The 27,869-nt window shown below is 42.8% G+C and overlaps 1 protein-coding gene across 4 annotated transcripts in view; it reads left to right on the top strand.

Moving 5' to 3' along the window:
* STAU1 (staufen double-stranded RNA binding protein 1) overlaps positions 1-27,869 on the top strand; it is a 383,483-nt gene that overhangs the window by 23,123 nt on the left and 332,491 nt on the right. For 2 of the 4 annotated variants that reach the window (XM_078651853.1, XM_078651854.1), the window contains exons 2-4: positions 3,892-4,165; positions 14,095-14,219; positions 15,640-15,708. In XM_078651853.1, coding sequence (XP_078507979.1) covers positions 3,973-4,165; positions 14,095-14,219; positions 15,640-15,708 — 387 coding nt within the window. In that variant the 5' untranslated portion in view covers positions 3,892-3,972. The remainder of the gene's footprint in view (positions 1-3,891; positions 4,166-14,094; positions 14,220-15,639; positions 15,709-27,869) is intronic. The other 2 variants (XM_078651856.1, XM_078651855.1) reach the window with 1 other exon arrangement.

The raw sequence follows: 27,869 nt of genomic DNA, 5'->3' as shown, positions 1-27,869 counted from the left end.
GATCACTGAATGAATGTGAGAACAGAATATCCCTGAACAATGACCACATGCTTCTACGCATTCAAAAGCCTGAGAGTGCATTAGCAAGACTAATGCAAATGTTACCATTATATGGATATGCTTCAGGGTGAACTGGATAAAGTCACTATACACCCTGGTCACTGGTAGTTACGAAATGTCCCCAAATACCTATAAACTGAAATGGGTGCATGGCCATTTTAAATACTTGGGTATACAGATCCCAGTGGACAAACAGAAAAGCTGTGTCCTAAATATATATTTAATGTTCCAGTGTATGATATGGAGTGCTGGCACGTGCTCCATAATTGGAAGGGGCACAATGTTCAAAGTGATCTCGCTCCCACTCCTCCTATATGTACTGTAGAGTTACCTGTACAACGTCCCCTGAACAAGCTCATTGAGCTACAAGCCTCAGTTCAGAATGACCTATGTATAGGTTGGCCATCATGGCTAGCCTTTAAAAATATGCTACAATTGCCCTATGAGAGGTTGACAGAGATAAATCTGTAATACTGGGCGACACAAATTAACCTCATCAGTGATTGACCAAGGTTACTTCAGTATTAAACTAGAATTGGAGCTTTTAGGCAAACATGAACTGTTGACATTCATTTATGTGCCCACAGACTTAATTGCACCGCCTACCGGCCTATTGGCAGTGGGCTGTGAAGTGTTACTGATGGGAGGTATCCCCAATAGAATACTCCCTACACTGGCCCATATTTTATTTCTACTTACTATTATGCCATGCACTTCAGGTGTATAAACGTAATTTAACAACCGTAGTCTAATTCAACCCTCTGGAACCAAAACCTCTACAGATTGGCGAAACTTGTTTGGTCAGGTCTGCACCAGATGGAAGCAAGGGCTGGGAACCCTAGAAGAGGCGAGCGAAGCGAGGCCAATATACCATCACGAACCATGGCAATATCTACAATGTCCTGATGCAGCTCAAATATTGCCACAGAGTTTATTATAGCCCAAAAAGTATTTGGGAAATGTCAGAACCATAACCCTTACTGTCATTGATGTAAAATATACATTTTTCCATAATTTGTGAGAATGATCAGCAATCACAGTTTATTGGTCTAGACTTCATTGCATGCTAACACAGGTGATGAGCAGGACAATTATCATGGCTCCCAAAATGGTGCTACTGGGTATAATGGAGAAATTAACGACCAAGTGTTGATTGTAATGTGTATGTTGGATATGAAATAAGAAATTGCATGGCACTGCAGATCTGACAATAGCTCCCCAACACCCCACCCTCTAACGGGGACCCCTCCCAGAACTAATGGCTGAGATAAATATGGACTATTGTGCTAATGAAGAAGAATTTGTGTACAAGATCCCTGAATGCAAAAGAAGCGTGAGCAGGTCAGAGGGCTCTGGTCGGTTTACTTACCAGTCCTTCTTCTGAACTATAATTAAAAACTGATACGAGTAAATATGTAATGTATCGAACATACCTGTATTAATCGATTATGGCATTGTACTAGAACAATGTTGCTGCAGCTATCTTTGCATTTATACAATTATTAAACAATAAAAAGTTATTAGAAATGTTTTCAATTTTATAAGACAAAGGAACATATAAACGTTGTCACCTAAGCTGAAAATTGAAAGGCTTGTTAAATTGTTTATAATAATAATTGTACATTATATGTAGAAATTGATGTTATGGATTTAGCAAAAGCTTGCAACACTCATAAACGGGCTGCGATGTACTACCTGAAAATAGATATTCTGCATAATCCTGTATATCTCAAATAATGTAATTATTGCCTTAGTTGGTGTTTTGTATGTTTTGTTACAGTTCTACTTGTACGTTTAAACCTTTTTTTAAAATGATTTTTGCTTAACTTTAGAATAGATTAACTATTTCACTCATGGCAAGGTGGTGTGATGTTTGACAAATTGAAGGCAATAAACAGGTACACGTTCTGGATAATTAAAGATTGTCATTTGGATTCAGATCACTAGTACGCACATTCTGATTAACTTACCTTTTCTTCTATATTGTCATCAATGGTGCGTCTGTATAAAATAATCCAGATCCAGCTTGGTACTCTAATGGGACACCATTATGATGCTTCTAGTTGAGATATGGCAGTTGTGCTGAACTGATTTCTCATCTAAAAGATGATTTTCCTGCACCTAATGCAGAGTCAAAAGTAAGTCCATATCGTTCCCCGTGTGGAGGAGTGTCTAGAATGAAGCACTGTCAGTGACCGCTTAAGATCCTGTAGTCTGTATCAAACTTCTCTTCAGAGTTCCTGTCTGAGCATTAGCACAGTGTTTATCCCTTGCTATGGCACTAATGTAAAGCCATCCCATTCTATTGATGTATCCTATTTTGGCTAGAAGAAACGTAGTCAACTGCCTGTTTTGTATGTCAAACAATCTATGTTCCTATCCTATTCTTGTGAAAGGGATACACGAAGAATAGCCAGGGAGCATGGATGCTACTCCCATCATAACGAGTTTTAGCCACCAAGCAGGCTTTCAGATAGGCTTTAAGAGTAGTTGCTGTCACCCCACATAGCTTGCCACTTAAGGGTTCTCTAAAGAGGATGCTTACCTAGGGGATATGGATTAGTGTTTAGTATCCCTGCATACATTATGCTCACTTGAAAATTGATGAGCTACTGAAAGGGTAATGACGGCATTCTTCCACATCTGTAGGCATAGGAAGTTTGTCATCATAGAGGAGCTAGGCGATGTGTGGTCTAGCCAAGAAGAGTCCACAAGACATGTATTAAGCTAGACTAACTAGTTCTTCGGACAGGAAGTCAAAAGTTTTCATGTCCATTGACAATTGTGACCACATTTTCCTGTGATGCAGTAACACTAGCAGCTAATTCTTTATTTTTGTTTTGTTTCCTGAGAAATTATGTTTGTTCACAAAGCAATGCTCATTATCTTGATTCATTAGAGTTTTGTATCTAAAGGCCTACTTGCCCTATTTACATTGTTTATGCCACTCTAAAAAAAAAAAACTAAAAAAAAACCTCTTGACTTGTCAAATTCAGTGGGTGAAATGAAGGCACATGGCAGAAGATATTTGACCAACTGTTTCCTAGACAGAATTGATGTGCCTTTGGAAGGGGAGAGATTAATGGGATACCAAAATACCATGTAACACTTTCAAATAATGCATTTGATGGAAGTGTGCCCACAATGGCAAAGCAATATACAAGTAGGGGTTTTCCAAAACATTTTGTATGTTATATTTTTTAGGTTGATTTATCCCAATTGTGTTTTTTTTAAACCTCTACAGTTCTCAAAGTACATTGTGTATTTAGGGAGATGGGCTGTCTATACAATGAGCCCACTTATATGACCTACTTAGGTGGAAGATTTGACTACAAGCAGTTAATATTCAATATTGGTACACATCGGTTAATAGGGCTTTTATCTAATGGATTGAAGGCAATTGTAAACAGAAAGGAGTAATCCCTAGCACATTGAGCAGAGATGTTGCCCTAGCATTTCTGAAATAATGCTGCAAAAATGTCTGGATTATTTATGCACTAGGCTGGTAAAAATAGAAGACCGAATGGGTGAATTAAAATTATGGCCTGTTTTTAAGGTCCTCTAATTAGCAGCCATGAACTAAAACGGACAAACATTCTAATTTCCCATCTCTAGATTTTAGGCCATCTTGTTATTGTTACCTTTTAATTACTTTTTCTGTATTGAGTCCTGCATCATTTCATCACAATCCCGACATCCTATTTCTTCATTCTCCCAACATTCCACAGAGCTAACGAAGTTTTGTAATTTAGGGCAATAAAGTATTTATGAACACAGTACTGCATGTGTCTTCAATACCACCACAGCTGCTTTATTTTCTTTTTTTTCCAGGTATATTTGTAGACACCATAGCACTGGATATTCTGCACTGAAGACAGTGACCTGTTGCAGTTTGCTTTTGGCCAAGTGAGCATGTCGCAGGTTCAGAATCTGTCTACTAATATCTCCGGGAGCCAAATCTTGAATAAGAACCAACAGTCTTCTATATCACAACCCTTGAGTATTCCTTCTACAAATAACTTGCTGCCCTCTGAAAATGCAGGTAGACCCATTCAGAATTCTGCTTTACCTTCTGCATCTGTTACATCTTCAAATTCAGCTGCAGGTAAGGGTAGCAGATCAGACTTTCTCCATGTAACACACTTTTCTTTAGCAGGCTTGCAGCCTTAAAGACGTTGTTAAACTCTATTGGATTTGCATACATTTGCTGATGTTTATGCCTGTAAAATTGCTTAACTTTAACTCGAGGAAAGTTTGTAAATGTTTTTCGTTCTAAATTGTCGATATTTTAGTGTGGCATTAGTGTTCTCTTACTTTTTATCCTTCTGTGAAAATGCAACTTTTTTTATGTCAAGAGTCCAGAAGAAGCCAAATGGGACAGTGTGCCAAAACGTGAATGGAAGTTACATAGTTATGTTAGTGATTGTGCCATGACCAATTATTTGTCATTTGGAGCATTAAGGTTGCTGTGCAATGAATTTTCACTATTATTTGCCTACTCCAACACGATGAATGTGTAACGTCTGATGTATGAAACTGCTGGAATGCAATAGGCATACCAGAGTCCTGTGCTTAACTTCTTTACCGTTTGTTTTGAAGTTGGGGTTTGCTTCAGTTTTTAACGGAATTAGGGTTTCTCTTTTAAATTGTTGATTACCTGGCTAATACAAGGAATATGAACTTCCTGAGAAACTGTATAGTACAAAACTGAACAGTTTCAAGTGTTGTTTAGAAATAGTATTCAGGTATTGTCTGGGGTAGAAGAAAACGATGGTGTGAGTAATGGGAAAACCAATTACTTGTTTGCATATGCCTCTTTTGGGTACTTTGCCTATCTTCCGCATATGGGACGTTGCATCCCTAAGAGAGGCTTGTAGGCAATGCACAGTAGTGAGATATTTTCTTCTGTAGTAAGGCTTATACGTCCATTGTCGACATTTGTTAAGTTAGCATGAGCTTCACTGCCATGAGTCTGCTTTTGCGCACAGCACTGCATGCATATATTTGGTAAGACTCTGTTTGTGCTCCTTTCAAATGAGAACTGTCTACCTTGCAAGTTCTTTGATATGCTCTGAGGTTTAGTCTGCACACGATGTTCAAGGTTAAACAACAATGCCCCTTGTTCTGTTCTGATCAGTCCCTCGTAATTAGACATAACATGCTACACAGAGCTGCACTTCTGGAAATCGTGTAATTTAATATTGTACCCTCAACCTGTTTTTGACACACTTGCAGACACCTTTCCGGCAAGAAGAGCTGTGCTTGTCCTACGCAGTGAACATTACATCTAGGCCTTGAGTTATGGGGTCTGCTGCTGACAAAGTCCAAAGGTCTTCCTTTTCATAATAAACTATCTCTTGTCACGGGGAGGGTGGTCCGGTCTTGTAGTCCTTTTCCACTGTTTTATAACATGTGGAATCCCCGTTTGTATTCTATGGTATTGTAACAATGCTGACTATATTGTGCAAATGCATTTTACTTCTAGTATTGGCTTGTATACTGCACCATAGAGCACGTTAGTTGAAATAAACATTTTAAAGTGTACAGCGTCTCTGGTTACTCACATTGTGGACAGGTATGGGTGTGTAAGCGAGAGTGCCTGGCTCCCGCGATTCCCAAGATGAGTGCGTGTTCTGGGTTGTCTAATCATTGGTAGCACCGCTGTAGACAGAGAACGAATGAGACCCTATAGCTAGTCAGTTTGGGAGTTTGGGCTCGTAAATGGTAGGTCGGTACACCACCTATTCACTGAGGTCTTGTTTTCCTGTGCATAATTCTGTATATGTGGGCGCCATGTTATAGGGATTCTGCACATATACAGGACTATATGACCTGACCAGCCTCCCCGTGACAAGTGCAGTTGTGTGTAGCATGTTCTGTCTAATCGCGCGGGACTTATCAGAATAGAATAACAAGGGGCATTGCTGTTTAATCTTGAACATCGTGTGCAGTCTAAACCTCAGAGCACAGCAAAGAACTTGCAAGGTAGAAAGTTCTCATGTGAAAGGAACACAGTTCTCATGTGAAAGGAACACAAACAGAGTCCTGGGAATTATATGCATGCAGTGCCGTGTGCAAAAGCAGACTCATGGCAGTCAAGCTCATGCTAACTTAAAAAATGTCGACAATGGACCTATAAGCCTTACTACACTTCTTGGTTGCTCTGTTTGTATAATGTTTACGTATGTGGATGCTGTCCCCTACATTGCTTTTTTTTTTTTTAAACCGAAAGACTTATTGCTGTTATTGACTTCAATCTTAGGTTCCTTCACCTTTCATTGGAATGATTTCCTTTTGTAATGAGAAGGTACATTGATTACTAATTAGCACTCTTTCCTCTGAGGGGAGAGAGCCCAGTGTTCCTTCCCCATGTAAGTTTCATTGGTTGGTTTTCCCGGGCAAGTGATGTGTTCTTGAGAGCACCTCATTTCGTTAACCCAGATTTAAAAGCTAAAGTCATTAGACTCTAATACGACAAATAATAATGCGTACAGGGAATGTGTGTGTTGTGTGGCAACTACAGTATAACAAATCTTAATGTCTGTGAAAGCAGGTGAAATTCTGTGTTAAACCGTATGTCAACTGCCCAACTACTAAAGTGCAAAGTACAAGGCTCTATCAAATAATCACATTACCTTCATATCCAGTACTATGTAGTACCATGTGAACTTTTTTGTGTGATAGTTTACCCCGAGTTGCTTTACTGCCAATGCACCCAATTAAAGCTAGCCGGTTGTTAATTTGTTCTAAACTACCAATAAAATGTTCACTTGGGCCTATAGAATGTAAAGCCATTCATATCCTGTGTAAGCACTCCAGCTAAAAGATCAAACATTGAATGAAGTGTTAACTACCAAAATTAATAAGAACATGTGCTATCTTACAGCTTTGTCTTTTCTTCATCGTAAATCGATTAAATTAATGTTGGCCATTTCATTTTTTTAAATAAAGCATTGCACAATCCTATTCACCTTCCTCCGGATTCTGGATGTGTGTGTGGGGTGGGTAGTTTGTGTTAAGAGGATGTTTTGCTGATTGCATGTTTCCTAAAAGATGTTGAGGCTTGAGCACCAATGCAGAGGAAAGTTTTCTTGCCAAATTTCGATAGGGCTACCTTGCGTATCATAAAATGATGGAGAAGCCCCAGTAGTAGAAAGCCCTGTCAAGATTGTTTGGCATCAAATTATCGTAAGTAAAAAAAAAAAAATTGTATGACTGCACAGGAGGCATATCAACAACACAGCCCATGATATTTGTCACACATAATGTTTCTCGAAGGGCAATACCCTAGCGCCTGAGTCTTTATTAGGGGAAGGTCAAGCTCCAATGCCCATTCAGAGACAGACCCTATGCCTTTAGGTGTGATACTTTGATCAGGCCCAGTGACCAAGGCCATATAGAATAACCCGTTCATAAAAATGTTTATGAAAAATAGGAAGTGCCTCATGTAAGCGACCACCATGAGCCAGTTGGCTGTTACTCCCCAACTTGCTCGCTTTATCATCAATGGCAACTTTCCTAAAATAACGTGAGGAACCAATACCAAGACTAAAGGTAATAGTGCTTCTGCTGTATGTAGGAAGCTGGGTCTTAATATAATGGACCAAAAACTGGTACACAGTGTAAAGAGTCCAGGCAAACTCAAAAAAAATTACAGAGGCACAAATAACACCCCACATGCTCTTTTGTGGCAGGGGGAACAAGCAGTTAGGCATAGCAGAGGGTAGTGCTAAGCATTTATTGCACACACAAAGGCCGTAAATTAGACACACACTCCATAAAGAAATCCAACACCAATTTATGAAAATAACATGTACTTTTTATGAATTTAGATTCCAAGATCATCGGAATTGGGTAAGTACTTTTCGAGTTATGAATTTTTACAGTAGTATTTTTTCTGGACTGTTCTTCAGGACTGGTGAGTATGGAGCAAGGTCCAAGGCCGCACCAATAGGTCACCTCAGTGGGCCCTGGGGCGTCCGAGTGCAGAGGTGTCACCGCGTCGGTGTCCCATTCACTTCATTGGAAGAACGGTCCTGTTACAAAGAGGCTGTTAGCAGGGGCACCAGTCTGGTGGATCTCACAGAGTGCTGTACCCTTGAGATCCCCAGGCACCCAGCGACACCCTTCCTGTACTTCTCCTCGGGCTGTTGTGCCCAGGTTCAGTGGTGTCTTTTAGCTCTGGATCTGGTGCTGGAGTTTCTCGCAGTTCAAGGTGGCCGTTAGAAAGAGGCTGCAGGCTGCGACTGGAGGTCCAGTCTGGGCAAACCCAAGGATGTGCTTAGCTCTTATGGTTCTGGGGACCCCGTGGGCACCATCCCATCCCTTGGACTCTGGTTCCGGAGCCCGGGTGCATAGGTGCTTTGTGGCTGCGAGGACCCTCTTTGTCTTTGGTTCTGCTTCACGGTGGCAAACAGTCCAGCTGAGCCACTCTCTGTGGTTCTCACTGTCTCTGAAGTCTCTTGACGTGCAGGTCGGTCTTCCTCTGCGTTGGTATCCAGTCTGGGCACAATAAACCTTGGCTACTGCAAAGGGTCCAGTACCCCAGGGATTGGTACTGTGCAGCTCTGGTCGGTCCTGGCATCCCCACACTTAAAGATAAGATGGATCTTACATGTAGGAGCAATGCTACCTCTTCTGGGCAGCTGCTTCGTAGGTAGTCAATCTAGGCGGCAGGTTGGTGTACTGGGCCTTACTCCTTTGGTAGGGGGAGTAGCTCCTCTACTCTAAGGGAGTTTCTTTGGCAATTTGTAAAGCACTGGCAGCCCTCCGGGAATCTTGAGGTCTGCACAGCTGAATGATTAATCGGTTGCTCTGCAAGAGTGGGGTGCAACAGGTAGGCCGCAGGGTTGGTGCCAAGTCAGCCGTGCTCTTCGGTTCTCAGGTCAGCAGTCTTCTTCTTTGTCCACTTCATCCTTTGGGCTGTAGAAATCTAAAGTCCTGGTATCAGGGGGTCCCCTAAATACATCATTTAGGGGCATTAAGGGGAGTGGGCGTAGTGGCCAATGGGCTACTTACCCTGGGGTCACTACATTCCCCTAGATGACCAGTTCCTTTGGGGGTGGGGACGGACTCACCCTGTCCCAGAATTCCTAATTCCACCACATACAATATATTGGAATTTCTAAAATCGAGTTAACGCAGGCTTAGTCATCTTAGAGTTGTGCCCGGCCTGGAAGTTCAACACACCTCCTGCATAGCTTATTTTCCGACCTGTCCTGGCGGCAAATGGGCCTTGGACAGGGGGTTGGGTATCCCCTCACCTCTGAGGGAAACCAGATTCAGGTACCAAAGGCGGTGGGCTCTTTGAATCTCCCTGACTTGGAATGTTAATTCTCAGGTCATCCTGTGGGGGGGGTGTAAACACCCTCTGCCCAAGCAGGCTTTGTTTCTCACCTACTGAGATTAAAGGCCCTCACCACTGGGGGTCAGAAACTCTTATTAATTGGCAGCTGGCTGGCTAAGACCAGTCCGTCAGCACACAAGTAGTTGGTAGGTTTTCTGGGGACTCCTCTAATATGATCTGTGGTTGCATGCATTAATAAATATTCATGCCAAACACCATATGTTTCAGTGAAGCTATTATGAAGCCGGGGAACTTGTTTTGACCAGTGCCCAGAACATACCTTAAGATATCTTCCCTACTCACCTGCAATATCTAGGAGTAGAACTAGCTATCAGATATGTCCTCACATAAAATATAATGCACCCTGCCTTTAGCATTTGAAAGGCCTGCTGTAGGGGTGACTTGCATATATTAGATGCAGAGACTTTGGCATGACACACATGAGTGTCATGTTATGCTTTCACTCGTGGTTTACACCATGTCATGCAGCCTGCACTGGCAGTCTGTGTGGAATTGGTATGGGGCTTCTTAGGGTGGCATAATGCATGTTGCAGCCTTAAAGAAACCTCTTTAGTACCAATGCCCTAGGTGCGGGCGTACCATTTACTAGGGACTTACAGGGGTGTTTTAAGTTATTTGGCAATTGTAGCACAATTAAACGCCACCTTGTTTTAGGGAAGGAGCACTGGCACTGAGGTCTGGTTAACAGGTCTCAGTGCACTGTCCTCACCCAAAATCAGCACCTAGTACCCAGAAAGGGGCAAAAAGTGGGGGGCTAACTGCAGAAAAAGCCCAGTTCTCTACAGTGTATATATGTCTTCTTTAAAGCAAAAAACGCATATCGACCTCCCTATAGGTCCTCATTAGGAAGAAAGTCACATGTTTAGACAGTTTGTTTGTGAACAGTCGACATGTTTCATTGCCGCCCAAAGACTTACTGGCAAATTCATCAGGGCATGATGACCAATATTCGCTCAGTTATGCAGCCAACCTGTATTAAAAGAAGTGGACAGACAACAGTAAGTGAAACCTATATAAATAATATTTAACACTCAACTCCCCAGTCGTCTCCATTGTAACATGGACATGTGGTATTTACCAAATGACACCCAGGTGAACGCCTACAAGTAGGCAATGGACAAATTGTCTGGACTGAAGTTCTAGTTGCCTGAGAAGGAAGAACCTAATCAATATGCTTTTAAAACCGGCTGTCTATTTTTACTATGAGTTTTGATGGCAAAACTTTCCCTGCAAAAGATGCAAGGCTTTTCAACATTTGCTAAAGGGGTGTCAACTACTGTTTTTAATACAAATGTGAAATACAGAGTACACCACAGTTTTAAAGTGCCCAAAAGCATAGTGGTCACACATCACCTCTTCATGAAGCAGCTACTGTTACATCACCTCTTCATGAAGCAGCTACTGTTCTCCAGCTCCAGGGTGGCAAATGAGGAGCGAGAAACTCCTCTTTCAGTCAGAGCGTCAGATCGTACACTCGCCACCATTTACCCTGCCCTCCACCTACAGCGCTCACATAACCGCTTCACAAAAACCAGTTCACCAATCTCAAAACTCCAAGACAAATTGTCAGGAGCAGAAGATTCCTTTTCGGGCCAAACATCTTCTTGATACACTCCACGCCTGTTCTGGCAAACTACCTTCGTAACCACCAGGCCATCTCTGTCAAGATGAGCTTATTTATTGCCGATGTAGCATATCGCGGCTATCCACTAGACTGCGAACAGCAAAGAAAAATGTGCTCTGAATCGCATTGAGATCGTCAATTTTCGACCACCATGTCCATTCAGTCGGACCCCAGAGAATGTATACAATGAAAAAATAATGGAAAGGAGAGCCAGCGCTGCAAAATAAATTCATACCAGTGCTCCACATTTTTTGATTAAGAAATGTATCCATTCTGTTATGGTCCACATTGAGCGCCATATTGATAACGGTACAAACCCACCTCTGACTAAGTATTATGGTCGGAGTGTGTTCCCCCAAACACTTTTTTTTTTTTTTTTTTACCGGAGTAGTATAATTTGTGCAAATGGACCAAAACACAGACCAAGCAAGCAGTCTGGTGCTAGGGTAAGTAGTTATGGGTTGCAGTACAGTAGGTCCAGATAGAATGGAGTTCCTGTAATGATCTCCCAATTTTTTTTTTTTTTTTTGAGGTTGGAAGGACAGACTAAAAGACATTTTATAGTACTCTGTTAGGCATCTGAGTAGATGTTATGACTTCCGCATCATGGTGGTATCCCATGCCAAGGTTTATATGTGTCTCTTGCAGTTGAACCTAGCATAGCACTGGAATCAATTGAGCAAGGAACTTAGCTTGTCCTTGTTCACCAATCATTGTTTCTGATTTTAAATAGTGAGGATTATTCCAATGTCCTCTTGGGATGTACTGTTTGTCACTGGACACTGGTGAGGAAAATCAACCTGCTCAGATGTTTGGTGGTTGATGTAAAACCCTATTGAGCCTTCTGTCCAAGCCAGAAGGGCAGGTGGGCACCTGCAGGTCATAACTGCAGCCATAGAACGCTACTGGAATTTGCTGGGAGAAACCTTCTCCACACCTAGTTAAGCTGCTAAGACACCGGCTGGGTCAGATGTATTTATTCTCTCTCGTACTGTGCCCCCAACCCACTCCCCCAACCCAGGACATTCATTTTGTTAATGTATTGCCAGTGCACAAGCATCTTGAATCCACGCCATCATGCAAATTTAGGCTCATTTGATGGAAAAATACCTTTCCTGTAGCCAGGACTTTTGTCAGGTGCATTAATGAACTTCAAGTCCTTTCTGTGTCCGTGCCGTTCACAACAAGGACAGGCAGTTCTCTGGAATCCTACCTCGAGTCTTTTTTTTCCCTTGACTTTCCAGCTCCCCATACTTTGGCTAATGAGACTCTCCATAAAGTGGACGCAAGGCATTCACTGTTCTTTTACCTGGATTGAACCAATCATGTGGAGTCCTCGGGTTAGTCTTTTGTGAGCTTCGATGCGATGGCACTACCCGATTGGTTGTAGATGTCGCCATTGCCTTTGCTTTACCCACTGCTGTATTTCGGCAAGCTCTGCCCTTGATCAGGTGTTCTTGCAGACATCACAAGAGTGAGGGAATGTTTGTGGCATTCTCCAGGTATGTACCTATTGGAGATGTCTGATGTACTGCTACACGTGCAATTCCACATGCATTCTGTCGCCAAAGTGCTTTTGAGACTTTCCAATTGAGCCACTTCAAGTTTGTCTAGGAGGTTCTCTGAATCCGTGTGTCTTATGTCTCTGCTGTTTGATTCTGATGTTTCCTCCTCAGTTTGTCTTGTCTCGTGAGGAATCTAGCCACAAGGTCAGAAGTTGAGAATTGGGAATTGCAGGATGAAGTTCTTAATCCGTAGGTTCCTTCCAGTTATCAGTGCCCTCTAGTTAACCGCTATCTTGTATAAAAACCACACCCTGATTGGCTTAGTTTTTAAATGAAAGAGAGTTGATGAGACTGCACATACACACAGAAATGGATGGGGCTTGCTGGCAGTCAAAAGCTCTATTAATAAGCTGTGGAAGGAATTTCCGATTCCACTCCTAGGTGCAGGAATACTCTGAAGTTGATAATGGGAAAAACGCATTTGGATTAAGGTCGCTTTATCCTTCTGCCCACACATCTAGTTCCTTAACTGCAACCCAGTCTCCATGTGGCCCTCTTGTATGTTTTTTTTGGGAACTTTGAAATACTCCAGTTCAGTGTTTCCCAAACCTGGGTCGGTCGTGATGCGATTTTTGATGGGTGATGAAGGTTCAAACAATAAATAAAGATGCCTTTAAATTCTGTATATGGCTTGTCATATTTGCTGCTCTTAAAAGATATAGTGCAAATTTCAGGCTATGTCTTCTTTCAAATTGTAGATTATTTTATTAACATGGGAATTGGTGTACACATTCAGGAGTTAGGAAAGCAAACATAAAGCACATTTTCTGTTTAGAAATTTTGAAGTGTGATGGAAGCAAACATTTTAATAGGATCAAAGCCAATCAAGACACTTTGATTGGTGATGCGCAAATGATAAATATTCACTGAAACTCGATTTCCATGCATTGTCATTTGTGTTCAGTATAGTTTTATCAGTACAACTATTAGCGCAAATTTAGTGACCATAGTGACCATTAAAAAAAGAAAAAAGTGCTGTCTGTAAATGACAGTGCGCTGCTACACAATGCTTTGGTTGCATTAAAAAATTGCCAGCCTCTTGTCCATTAAAACCAAGTGGGTCACCGAAGTTTGTTGTAAAAAAAAAAAGTGGGCCATTGTTTTAACTAGTTTGAGAAACACTGCTCCTGAGGAGTGTGAGGGAGGGCTGCAAGCTTATGGCTTACTACTTTTGGTCCTGATTGGGTGCTGCATTCAATATGTTGTGTTTTTTATAGATAGCACATGAAGGTGGTGTAGGAGCAACCAAGTCAAAATTGCTACAAATGTTAAGTCTGATCCAGGAGTAAAATCCCCTTTTAATTGTGAACATTGCTCAAATAAATGAAGCTCCGTAGTCTGCTCGCTTTTTTCTAATAGGTTCTAGTAGACCTCCCCACTGTATAAATTGAAAACCGGTTGTTTTTTTAACTAAATAGTCTTAAAATCGCTCGCTAATCTTTGTTTCTAAAGCTGCAATTTATTTGAATGCTTTCCAGTTACTTCCAACATGGCAAACCCCAAAGAGAAAACCCCAATGTGTCTTGTGAATGAGTTAGCCCGTTTCAACAAGGTTCAGCCTGAATACAAGCTTCTGAGTGAAGAAGGTCCAGCCCACTCAAAGGTAAACTCATTGGTAATGTTTTTTGTCTTGCATTCTTCGATTGTTAATGATACCCCATAAAGTGGACAAGAACCTGAAGTAAAGAATTTGCAGTGTCACAAGAAAACATACCAATAATCCCAAGGCAATTTGCAAAGAATTGTTGATGTACAGAGATGCATTTATAATTCTCCCCCCTACTTAATCACCCTACAAACAGCTCAGCCTTGAAATGTTCATGGTGGTTGTTAATTACTAGCATTTTTCTGTGTCCACTTATTTAATACTTCAGTATTAAACGAGATGTTGATGTTCCAATATAGTATTGCATGTTACCTCTGACTCCTTTGTTTTTGACCGCATGTGTTCAGATTTCATTCTTTGTAGGTAGTGGCAGGTTTCGCTTCCTAAATTTGATTACCTAATTCTCAGAAATGTTCATCTTGCAGGGATGGCAGATTGGGAATACTCTTGGTACAGTGGCATAGTAATAAATGTGCAATGCCACATAAACACTTGTTTGAGCTGTGTGGTGATCCATTCATCACAAAGTATTTTATTTTGAGCATTAGCAACATTTATGTTCTCTTACACTTCACAAAACGTAATCGATTTATGGGCACATTCTGCACAATGGCAAGTCTGATACTGTACCTTTCTATGCATATCGTACGAGGATGAAAAACTGAACCTACTTTTCAAGTTTGCCTATTAATCTCTTGTCTAAGAATTTGTGAAACCTTCTTCCTCAACCGTCCCAACATCCCCAGTTAAAAGCAGCATACAGCTCCTCCTTCAACAGTGTTTATGGTACTGAACAGGACAAGAGTGTTTGAGGCACTGTAATATTTAAGGTAATGAGAGGGGTAAGTGCTAGTTATAACTGGGGATTCCGATGTAGACCAAGACTTGCTACATTTTTATAGGGTGTTGATGCACAAATACCATACAGTTTTATTTAACCTCTTTCAATTCATGTATGAATGTTGATGCTAAGTAGCCATATTTGCTATTTTTGGACCAGCTGTACTTGAATTGTGTGGCTTACATTTCACTACTCTGTTTGGAAAGTGCTTAACCTTTATAATAAAGTAACGTAGGTAAGCAATTCCACACAGTAATTTAATTGCATTATGGCTGGGTATTGCAGCATTAATGTGTGTTTTTCGCTTAGCACTCAAAGTGAAATTTGAGATGTTCATGAACATAACTTAATAAATGCTGCTATTCCCAGGTTCAGTGGGTTTAAAAGTAGTGAACTTTGCACAATGAGTTTCTTCACTGTGTAAAATGATGTATTGAATTCCTGTTAAATTGATTTTTAGATCAGTATTTTAGTTGTGATTGTGAGTCCCTCAGCGGAGGATACTGCCCCTAAAACTTGGAACATTCTCTAAAGCAACCGAGGAGAGCTTTTGACTCCTTCTCTCCCACTTCTCAGGTCATTCCACTAGGACGGTGGCAGGATTTCAGCCTTCTTGAAAGAGTGGGAGAAGATCACCCAAGACAAGTGGGTATTTTCTGTTGTCATGAGTTTACTTAGTAGAGGTCTATGAGGCCTTGTTTAGTTCCCGCCCCTCCTTTCAAGAATCTGGCTAGATGAACTATAGTCTAAAACTGCTCAATTTTCACTACATAGATTGTCAAGCTTGTGTGGACAGCGATAACTAAGGTTTTGAGGCTTACCAAACTATGAATGAATGATACTTGATTGAAGTGCATTGTTACCAAACTAGGATGCCCTTTCACTGCTGGGTACACAGATTATAATTCATCATTTGCTGAAATCTCATTTATAGTAAATGTGCCCTGTCATTGTGCACGTAGACTTCTCAAGGAGCAGGTTGGGGAGACCACGTACCAGTGAACCTTTTTCATTAATTTAATATTTTAAAGTTCAGTATATTTTCTATCTGTAACCATGTATTTTCTCAATGTTGCTGGATTGATGTAGCATTCAGCACTGACTGTTCAAAGTCAAGTTCATACTGTATATTTTACAAAATGTAGCCATAATATTAGGTATTGGAGGCTTTTTGTAAGGAGCATTGTACAAAAACGTCTTAATTTAGAACAACTTCTACCACACTTACCTTTAGAGATGTTGGTTCTATAACTGCATTTTTAAATGTTGATATTGAACTGTTTTGCTTTGAAAAATGGCACATATTTTGTTATGTTTTATTTGTTGGAGAACGTAATTTGGAAATGAGCACATACACAAACTACAGCAGAGAAGTTTGGTCATTTTAGGTATAGTAGCAAACGTTCAAATCCGTCCACGTTTTGAGAGTCAAAGAAAGGAATATAATGAAAAATGTGTGTTAAGTCACACTGTTACATAATCGGCAACTTGTAACTCATGTTGCCACAATAACAAGTGTTATAATTGGGTGACATTTGTGTAACCTGTTCATAGAGTGAAATAAATGGGAAATTGCTCACCATCAATACCTCTTAGTGTCTATAGTACTCTTACCTATGCAGTTATACTTTGAAACCCAGTGTAAATACATGGAACACAGGCAGGATTTGTAATATTTTAATATGCAAATACCTTCTGGAAATGTTAAGATTTTCTTTTACAGAACTTTTATGAATTCTTGAGTTGCTTGCTTTTATGGCACGACACCCTGTTGACAGAATTTAACAATTTTAAAATAAAAAAAAGTTAATGTAGATCAATGATACTAAACGTTTGCATACTTAGTTTACAGTAAATTAAAGTGTGCAATCGAATCAAAGTACAATTATGATGGATACTTCTAACCACAGATTCTTCACCTTCGAATATCTCCTAAGTGCCAAATACAATCTAAATTATTTCTAGCGGTGCTGCTGCCTACTGGTAGGCGATGTCATGCGGCTTTGCACTGACTCCAAACTACACCAGATGTGACCGAACAGAGCAGTATATATGCACCTCCCCTGTTTGGTCAAAGTCTCCATCAACACCACAACAGACCCCACTCTTGGAGCACAACATTTTCTACTCTGAACCAATTATGCTTCGGCTTCAAAGTTACCTTGGATTATCCGGGTGAGAAAGAAAAACATGTTATTGAAGAACATTTGGAACACCTTCCTTTGGCTCAGAGATTTTCCTAGATGAAATAATTGGTTGGGTCCGACTTTGATGTACTTGTTAATTCCTTATTGGAGTTCTGGCCCCACAAAAGAGAAATCCTTCCCCAACTATAACGCTAACTCTGGCTTGAATCTGGACATTAAAATATGTAAGTGGCCTGGGCACTTCACCTGAAGGTGACATTCCTTACCCTTCTAGCCTTCCTTAAGAAGAAGTCTTTTCATTCACCAGGATGATAATAAAAGTAGCACAACCTTTATAGTTGAACATGCAGTGGTAAAGTCTTAACATTTTGATAGAAGTCCTGCAATTCTCTTGTTCAGTGCCAAAGTCTTTGCTTCCATTTAATGATTTTTTTTCTGTCATGGCTGCAGTGAAAAAAGCCTTTTCGGTCCCACCTGTCTATAGGCAAATAGCCAGATACCTTCCACTGTCTCGTCATCTCCCCACCAAACACCATTTCCTACTGGTCCAGTTAGTCCATGTCCTGTGGGAATCAGGAAAAACAGTCATCAAGCTACTGGTTCACATTCAAAAGCTGTTTACTGATTTGGTCAAGAGGTCTTAAATTGTGATCCGGCTGCTGTGGGTTCTTTAGCTTGATCCATGTAAGCTATGGTCACACTATATAGTTTTATGCATTCCACAGCCTTCTCGTGAGATTTCCGGGCCACCCAAAATGTAGAACTGCTGTTCAGAGAGAAGGCATACTGTTCCCTGGGTTGCTTTAAGAACATTGGAGCCATATCTTGCGCAGGGTCTCCTCTTTCTAGCAATGCTGTCTTGTCAACAGTACATGATATTTCATGACTATTTCAGGGCAATACAGTTCTGGCAGAGACCACATTCTCAGCTAATCCAGAGACCCAATGTATTATTCCTTTTGTGTTTGGATATGGACTTCGGGACGACATCACCAGCAGAAGATCTAGTGTCTGACATTTAGGGCTGGCGTTGCTGCTTCTAAATTTCTCTGATCCCCTTACACCACCATTTTCTATTTTGGGGGTGGGGGAGGAAGGTTTTCTTTTCACCTTTCCCACCACTTGGAAGATAATCCTAACAGATTGCTTGGTCATCCAGCTAATCTTTAAAGATTACGATCTACCTTTCCTTCCATCATGTTGTGCTCTTCGACATGTGCCCCAGATTTGCAGGCAAAAATTGTTGACCTGCAGAGAATAGAGGCCATGGAGGTGGCGCCTCTTAAATAACAGAGAATGGGGTTCTACTCCTTTACCTCATGGTCTCAGAGAAGACAGAGGTTGGATCTGCACCTTCTGAACTTGTTAGTTTGTTCAGAATACTGTCACTGAGACACGTTTTGCTGGCTCAAACTGTGCAGTTTTTGTTATAGTCCCAAGGTAAATTTGTCATGCTGGTGCGTATGCTTACGTTTTGATATGATGGGTTTCATTATTTTTGCTAGACACTTTGAGAATATGCTAGTATTGTGGTTCAAAGCTCTACCAAAGACATAGAAGCTTACTTTATTATCTGTATTATTGGGCAAGCTTCCTAGAATGGTTGAATAATTTCTCAAAGGAACTATATTGTTTTTCTCTGAAACTTAGATGTGCACATTTTTAACATTTCTAAATATACATGTAATAAATAGAATAGGACTCTGGAGCTATAATGGGGTGGTGCATTGTTAAATGGTAACTTCTATGTTCCCACTTGTCCTAGATAATGCAAAACCAGCAATCATGTCTCCGTTTCATTGCACAAATTGTGTAGAGGTACTTTTTTGTGTTTGAACCACCAGTCCTGCAAATAGAAACATATCATATTCGTCCTTCACAGTGGAACTTTAATTCTTCTCTATAATCTTGACTCCTGGAGACCCCTTATCTTATTAAACATCCTCAATAATCAAAAGTCCTTGTATTTATGGTAGTAGTTGCTTGGTGTCAACCAGACTTGGTTTTGCTCCCTCCTTGAATAAACCATCAGTCTTGTTTCTCCTAAGCACTGTTTGCCCCTATCCCTTGCAGGAAACTGGGGCTTTGTGTCCTTCCTCAACTGTGATTAGGTTTCTGTTGCTGAATTTTTATCTTTTCTCTTTGTTGTAAATGTTTATCAACCGCTTTTGGTTGTTAGCTTTTACATCTGTTGTGAAAGCATACTAGAACTCTTTGTTGCTATCAAGAAAATAGTCTTTGATCGTTTCATAAATATTCTCCTTCAGAAACTGTTCATGCAGAAGATTATCCTTGAAATTCAGGCCTTTTCTGATATATTGTGTATAGGTGGCATGAATGGTAAACCAAAGCGTAATTGGTTTGGCTTTCCAAAAGATTGCAGACTTTAGGGTTTCCCTTAAACATTAATGGCGAAATAGGGTATAATCCTAAATGAACTGGCATAGCAAATGTAACCTCTCTGAGAGGGAAAATTACATGCCGAGTCAGCTAGAATAGTTATCCAAAGTTATTACTTGACAACAGTAGGAGAGATGCGGGGGTGTTTAGGAGACTTGGGGATCCTTCGAGTACCTTTCGTTGGCTGTGTGAATAGATCTTTCAGTGTGTTTGAAAGTGCATTTAGAACTCCTGTAAGTAGGTCTCCAGAGGAGAACATGGTACTCACTGTAAAAAAAGGGCAGAGTAATACTGGTATTTATTTTGTTTATGGGCATAAATAGAAAACAATGATATTCTCCTCTAACCTCCATCGAATACAGCCTGCATCTACCCTTTAAGTCCAGAGATGCCTCCTCAAAGGAGTAATGCATAATCTTGAAAAACAGGTTGGCAACTTTTTTTATTAGAAATGGATCTTCAGTAAAAGAGGGATATCCACCCCCATATCATTTAGCTCGTTTTTGTTTTGATTTGGAGATGCATGTTCAAAGTCTGCGCATTCAGGAATGCCAGGACCAACAGGAGAAGTCCTTCTTGATTGAAAGGATTTGGAGAGGAGATAGAGGGATTCTTAATTTCTTTTTACCACAATGTTTTAATTGGAGGTCTCGTTAAGAACATCATCTTAGTACCCCATCTGTTAAAATAGAAGTGGTTTCACTGTAGCAGATAAATTAAACCCAAAATGGTCAGTGTTATTTGTGTTTATTTCTTTTTGATGGTCAAATTATCATCAAAGAAAAGTAAATGCTATTCTCTTTTAACCAGGTGGATCAAAACAAAAAGCACTCTGTGCCACTCAGCATTAACCTCATATAGCTCGCCCTATTCTGCAGGACAGATATCTACTTATATTAGAAGAGATGAACAGTTTAAGAATATCCAACTAAAAGAGAAAGGTGTATAGGGGATTATTTTTAAGAGTGCAATGACAGCTCTCCTCTTCTGTGTCTGTGGCAGGCTGTTCTGGAAGAAATATGGACCACATAATCGCATACTGTTGTGTTTCCTGCATGGCCCATTGAACTTATGCCTGTGTTAGCCTAACTGTACACATTGTAGGCATCCTACTCGCCAATAAAGCGTCTCAACACCCCATCAGTGTAACAAGCGCTATATAAATGCAAACCTTTTCCCTTTTCTATGCCTCCCCAACCCTTCTCAATCCAAAGAACTGACTAACATATCCACCACTAAAATTACTTTCATGTTTCACCATACCAATTCAACACTAATCCTTATGGGTTCCAGAGTAGCTTGCTACTTGTGCTTCAAAATCCCCCATCAGGAGTAGCAAGCGCTATATAAATGCAAACCTCTTTCCCTTTTCTATCCCACCACCTACCCTTCTCTACCGAAATAACTGAATAACATATCCACTACTCAAATTACTTCATATTTTACTATACTAATTTTCAACACTAATCCTTTATGGGTCCGGGAGTAGCATGCTACTCGCCCGAAAAGCGCTTCAACAATCAGGGGTAACAAGTGGTATGTGAATGCAAACCTTTCCTCCTCTTTTATCCCTCTGCTATCCTTCTCACTCCAAATAACTGACTAATATCCACCACTGAAATTACTTTCATTTTTCACCATATTAATTCACCTCTAAGCCTTTGTGGGCTTCCTGAAGAGCGTGCTTCAACACCCCATCAGGAGTAACAAGCTCTATATAAATACAAACCTTTTTTCCTCCTCTATCCTTCTGCTATCATTCCAAACCCAAATAACTGACTAACCTATCCACCACTTAAAATTTACTTGCATGTTTCACTATACTAATTCAACACTAATCCTCTATGGGTCCCGGAGTAGTGTGCTACTCGCCGAAAAAACGCTTCGACGCCTCGTCAGGGGTAGTAAGCGCTAAATAAATGCAATTACAATAAAATACAATTTAGCTAGAGTGGATCACATTATAACGTGGTGTTGTAAACCTAGGTTACAAAATCAACTTAAAATCTTACATGGCTTTTCTAATTTTCCTTTTTGGGTTTCGCCTGCCGAAGGCTGCGCTCTGCGCAGCTTCTCGGCGCAGGTGAAATCCTATGTTGACCATAAGGACTTCGGGAACGTCCCCCGGCTCTCATTGGCTAGCTCCATAAATGGAGGCTAGCCATTGGGTGCCGGATCTGTCCATCAAGGCCGGACCAGATTCGGGGGCGTTCCTGAGATTTTTTCCCAGGGCGGAGTTACGTTTTTTCCTGTTCCCTCCCCTTTCCCGCCGTCCGTGTCCTCTCCCGCCCCCCTCCCGCCGTCCGTGTTCTCTCCCGCACCCCTCCCGCCGTCCGTGTCCTCTCCCGCCCCCCTCCCGCCGTCCGTGTCCTCTCCCGCCCCCCTCCCGCCGTCCGTGTCCTCTCCCGCCCCCCTCCCGCCGTCCGTGTCCTCTCCCGCCCCCCTCCCGCCGTTCGTGTCCTCTCCCGCCCCCCTCCCGCCGTTCGTGTCCTCTCCCGCCCCCCTCCCGCCGTTCGTGTCCTCTCCTGCCCCCCTCCCGCCGTCCGTGTCCTCTCCCGCCCCCTGTGTCCTCGTAGGTGCTTGTTGAAGTTTGATTGTGATATGATGAGCACATGGGGTTTGTCCATTGCACTGTAAACAATATGTGGGAATGTCCATGTATTAGTACACTTGTCCCAAATAACATTCGAGTGGCCGCATGGATTTTGACTAGCGTAGCGTACAGAACTAACATATGTATTATGGCCTTACTATACCATATCAGTCAGTCTCTGCTTTATAAATCCAAAACCGTTTTCAGTCTCCTGGCTTCTTATCATGTCAGTGTATTTGGGGACTGTGGGACCGTAGTACACGGTCACACACACATCAATGGTGGGCGCAACAATGTATCGGGTGATACCAGGTTTGAGTAGAAAATGTCCCTGTGAACCAGGCTCCCGCTGGTATTTTACGAGTCTTTTTAACGCAAGATGCGTTCTCAGTTAAACAAGTGATGCAAGAAGTTGGCTATTTACATTTCATTTTGAAAGTCACATTTAGTGACATTTTTCATGGAATTTCGAAATCGAAAAAATATGGTTAATCAATACAATAGTTTGCGTAATTTGCGCGAAGTAACATTTTGGTGGGGAATGGCTGAATTTCGCCTGTTTAATTAGCACTATGTCTATTGCTGCCGCCGCCGCCCCCCACTTTCCCTGGTTTCCATATACTCGTCCTGTCAGCTGCGCCTGGGCCATGAGGGGCGCACACATGTCCGAGTGTTTGAAAGAGTCCATGCCGCCACATCTCTGCTTCACGTAGGCGAGCCCGTGGCAGATTTACTGCCTGTACACATGCCAAGAGGGAGGGCCAGACGCAGGCTTCGCCTCTGCACACCAGCAGCTCTTGTGAACTCGACTTTAACTTTCTCTTTGGTATAACTAGTAGACGTCTGCCTGTGTTTCTGGGGAGGGGTCTGAAACGTATACCATGAAGAATGTACACATAACGAAGCTCTTTAGTGAGTAGATTGCTGAGCGGAATGTATCCTTTCCGCTGCCTACAGACTATGCAAACATTTCTACAGGGAGAGAGCTCTGTGAGGTCAGGTGGCGCTTGATCGTTCCTGGAAAGAGGTCGCGAGCTCCAGATGGCGCGTGCAGAAATGTACTTCGGTCCTGATACTCCTGCCGTCATGCAAACAAAAAGTGGCCGAGGGATTCTCCCGCTCTCCGTTCCCGCCCCCCCCCCCCCTCCCGCCCTCCGTTCCCGCCCCCCCCTCCCGCTAAACTGTGGCCATTGAATTATGTCAACTGACTCTGTTTATATACGTGTTACAGGTAGCTGGGGTTCGAGGGAGCCCTGAGCGCTTGGGTTAGATTTGGATATACATGATTTATCAACATATTTAAAGTTTCCCTTTCGTCAGAGGGCGTACAGTACACTTTCAAGAGGATCAGAGGGACATGTTACCACAGTAAGCTTGAAAAGAGGATTCTGCGGGCTCCTCGGGGCGGGGAGAAAGGCAGCTTGATGCCCGGGCACAGAGGGGATTCGAATGGAACGCTGGCAGAGTTTTCAAACTTTCCCCCTCTGCCAGGAGCGTTCGCCTGCAGGGGGAGGGGTGGGGGTGCCTATTGTTCCCTCAGCGGCCTCCATGTTTGTTGACTCGTGCATCTCGTGTTTGCACCTGTCAGACCTGGGTGTAATATTAACCCTTTTTGTTGGCTGTTTTGTGTGGGCGCTTCGAAGCCATTCTGGACAGGGCGGCGCACTCCCTTTCCTGCCTCTCCGCCCCGTGCAGAATTATTTCATCCGATGCCACGGGCCTTCTTTCATGTGGAGCAGGGCGGATTACAGCTTTGTCCCGCCGAAACCTTCTGTGAGCTCTTGGCAGCCAGCCAGGGCGCCACCTTGCTGCCAGGCTCTGCAGGGCTGGGAAAAGGCAACCCGCCTCCGGTGTTACTGGCCCCGAACAGGGCAGCTTAACAGAAGCCGGCACGGGGGAAAGGACTGGCAGAGAACAGGCGAGGGGCCAGGGCTGTACTGGGGACCCAGGAGCAGCCCTGGCAAAAATGCTCACATCAGCCACTGCCCTCCAGCAAGCTCATTATTTCCATTCATTCATTCATCCATTCACACTCTCTCCTCTAGCACTTCTGCCTCTCTGGTGGCTTTCCCGCTACCCCCCTCCCTCCTCCCTCCCTCTCTTTCTCTCTCTGAAGCCTCCTGTGCCTGCTGCAATTGACCTTAGGGAGCCAGGGAAAGTGACAGACACCAGGAGCTGCCTTGGCTTCCTAACCTGCCTCAAGGGGCTCCAGCCTACTGGGGAAATACCCGGGGGAGTAAAAGGCATGTGGTTAAAAAATAAACAAGTGGGGAAGAAGCCCACACTTATTTTCACACGCTCAGTTTTATACTTGTTATCATAACTTTTTAGGTTTTGCCTAAGTGATTGCTCACTTACGCTATGACCCTCTGTCTTGCACTGAACAGCAACGTGGACGCTGGGAGGAAATCACTGGCATTAATCAGAATTGCTTTTTGAAATGGATTGAATGTGAAGCAACCTCTAGCATCGATCATTTTGGTGCTTTAAGCAAAAGACTGTTCGCTTGTAAAGCATTCTTTGACCAGGCCCGTTCAAGTTTTAATATAATTAACCTTATTCCTTCCTTGCCCCCTCCCGCTGTCCGTTCCTTTCCCGCCCCCCCCTCCCGCTGTCCGTTACTTTTCCGCCCCCCCCTCCCGCTGTCCGTTCCTTCCCCCTCCCCCCTCCCGCTGTCCGTGAGCCCGTTACTACCCCCCCTCCCGCTGTCCGTGTCTCCGGCCCCACTTGTAAATGCTTGTTTCATTATTGCACTATATTTCCTTGGGAAAGCACATGTCTGTAGTTGCATTTGGGGAATGAATCTCTGAAACTGAGATCTGTTTTGAATTTGGGAAGTGCTTCTCTTAGAGACAGCAGCATAGTGTGGGCTGTGAGAGCTGTGTGGGCTGTGTGGGCTGTGAGAGCTGTGAGAGCTGTGAGAGCTGTGTGGGCTGTGTGGGCTGTGAGAGCTGTGTGGGCTGTGTGGGCTGTGTGGGCTGTGAGGGCTGTGAGGGCTGTGAGGGCTATGAGGGCTATGAGGGCTATGAGGGCTGTGAGGGCTGTGAGGGCTGTGAGGGCTGTGAGGGCTGTGTGGGCTGTGTGGGCTGTGTGGGCTGTGTGGGCTGTGTGGGCTGTGTGGGCTGTGTGGGCTGTGTGGGCTGTGTGGGCTGTGTGGGCTGTGTGGGCTGTGTGGGCTGTGTGGGCTGTGTGGGCTGTGTGGGCTGTGTGGGCTGTGTGGGCTGTGTGGGCTGTGTGGGCTGTGATAGCTGTGTGGGCTGTGTGGGCTGTGTGGGCTGTGTGGGCTGTGTGGGCTGTGATAGCTGTGTGGGCTGTGATAGCTGTGTGGGCTGTGATAGCTGTGTGGGCTGTGATAGCTGTGTGGGCTGTGATAGCTGTGTGGGCTGTGATAGCTGTGTGGGCTGTGATAGCTGTGTGGGCTGTGATAGCTGTGTGGGCTGTGATAGCTGTGTGGGCTGTGTGGGCTGTGTGGGCTGTGTGGGCTGTGTGGGCTGTGTGGGCTGTGTGGGCTGTGTGGGCTGTGTGGGCTGTGAGAGCTGTGTGGGCTGTGAGAGCTGTGTGGGCTGTGAGAGCTGTGTGGGCTGTGAGAGCTGTGTGGGCTGTGAGAGCTGTGTGGGCTGTGAGAGCTGAGCGAGCTGTGTGGGCTGAGAGAGCTGTTGCCAATGTAAATAACAATGCCATTTATTTATAAGTAAAAAAAGAAATGTCATGAGCAATGCCAATAGCTCTAACTTTTCCAAAGGCGAAACCATTGCATTGTAAATGCTTGTTTAGGATATGAACTTACAAATGAGTGGAAAAGTCTTGCCCCTCATTTTCTGGATAAGTGCGCTCAGTTACTACCTCCCAGTACACTTACAAAATTGCAGTCCCTCGTGGGATTCTTAAATTTTAGCAGAACATACATACCTCATAATGCACAACACATGAAACCTTTTCATGCTTTAATACATCCTCATTTTTCTGCTTCCGACTGGGCGTCTGATCATACTGACACACAGATCTTTACAGTCTGACTTGCTTGAAACACACCATTTACATACATATGTCAATACTCTGAATTTAGTCATTCGCAATTGGATTTACATGCCACCTTCAACAGAGATGAACCACCACCAATAGCTTATAAATCGTGTTTATATTCACCTGCGGAAATGGGTTTGACTCTACTGAAAAAATGTGGGCTGCTATGCAGATGGCCATCCTAAAGAAACAGCCACGCGCTCAAGTTAAACGCATTATTGCCGTTTCTCCTGTACCTGCCCTGGAGGCTGTCACAAAGCCAGCTTTACTAATGCAAAAGCACTCCACCCTTGTGGGATACAATGGGCTACTTCTTTAACAGCTGCAGATGTGGACTTAGCTTTTGACCCTTCCTTGCAAACACAAGTTTTGCAATATGAATATGTATACCCATTGCCTTCTTCAATTCTGCCTCTTGATCAATATGTCCGTCATTTATATGATGGTTATGCTCAATCTGCTAAAGGTTCTAAGCAGCAATATTTGGCTGCATAGTCCATTGTTTTTGGCTCCAGATCAGATTGCGTTTTTCCCCCACAAACTACTCGCACACAGTCCCTTGTGAACTGTACGGCACAGGTGACTGAATGCAAGGTTTTATTTCTTGCACTTGAAAATACGAATCCTGAATTCCCCACCCTTATTGTGTGGGATTCGCAATGCTGTGTACAGTCCTTAATGATTACTTACAAAATGATTTTAAGGATTCCAAAGGTAGCACAATAAAGCACAAACTGCTTTGGGTTAAAGTGGCAAATCTTAAGCATAGTTTGCCACAAACTCATGTTGTACATACATTGCGTCATCAGCGGGTGGGAACACATGCCATAAGGAATTCTTTGGCTGATGAAACGGCCAAATCTTCAGTAGCCACAGCTAAAATAGCAGCAGTAACACGCTGCAAAACTTATATTGGTAATGATATCCTGGCTGCTTTGAATGTGTTTCAAAGCGGAATCTCTCCAATGAAGGGCATCCCTTCAAAATATTCTTATCACTGAAATGATCAAAATGTTCCTATTGCTGCTATTCCTGGCTTTGATGATCACGTGATTTCAAATTCGGACCTCCGATATAACCTAATTGTTACTGCACATGAAAGTGTTGCTTCTGCTCATGCTGGTGTGGCTGCCACTATTTCGCTCTTACAGCATCGCTACTTAGGACAAGGTTAAACCAACAAAGCAGAACATGTTTTAACTTGTGACATCTATCAACAAATCAAGAGTTCCACTGTGTCTCATCCACCACAGACACCTCTGTTTATTTCCAACCTGCCTTTTGGCTGCATTTACTTGGATCATTGTGGTCCACTGATTTCAGATACTGCATTCAAATATATTTTGGTTGCAGTTGATTCTTTCTCTAGATTACTCTAGGTTTGGCCACAACGCTCGGCTGACGCTCCTAACAGTTATTAAAGACTTGCAAGTTTTTATCAGGACATATGCCTTCTGTGCCTTCCACTCGCACCAAGGTCCGGCATTCGCTTCTAAAGTGTACTGTAATTCGATGAAGTTTGTGGGTGTGCAAGTCCATTTTTCTTCGCCATATAGACCCAGGGTAATTGTGTTGTGATGAGAATGAATGGTGTCTTTAAGCAGTCCTTAATGGCTGGAGTATTAGGTACTGGCTAGAGTTGG

The sequence above is a fragment of the Lissotriton helveticus genome, chromosome 7, assembly GCF_964261635.1.
Source record: "Lissotriton helveticus chromosome 7, aLisHel1.1, whole genome shotgun sequence".
Classification (NCBI taxonomy): domain Eukaryota; kingdom Metazoa; phylum Chordata; class Amphibia; order Caudata; family Salamandridae; genus Lissotriton; species Lissotriton helveticus.
Note: the sequence above shows the minus strand (reverse complement) of the source record. Positions and strands in the feature narration are given on the sequence as shown.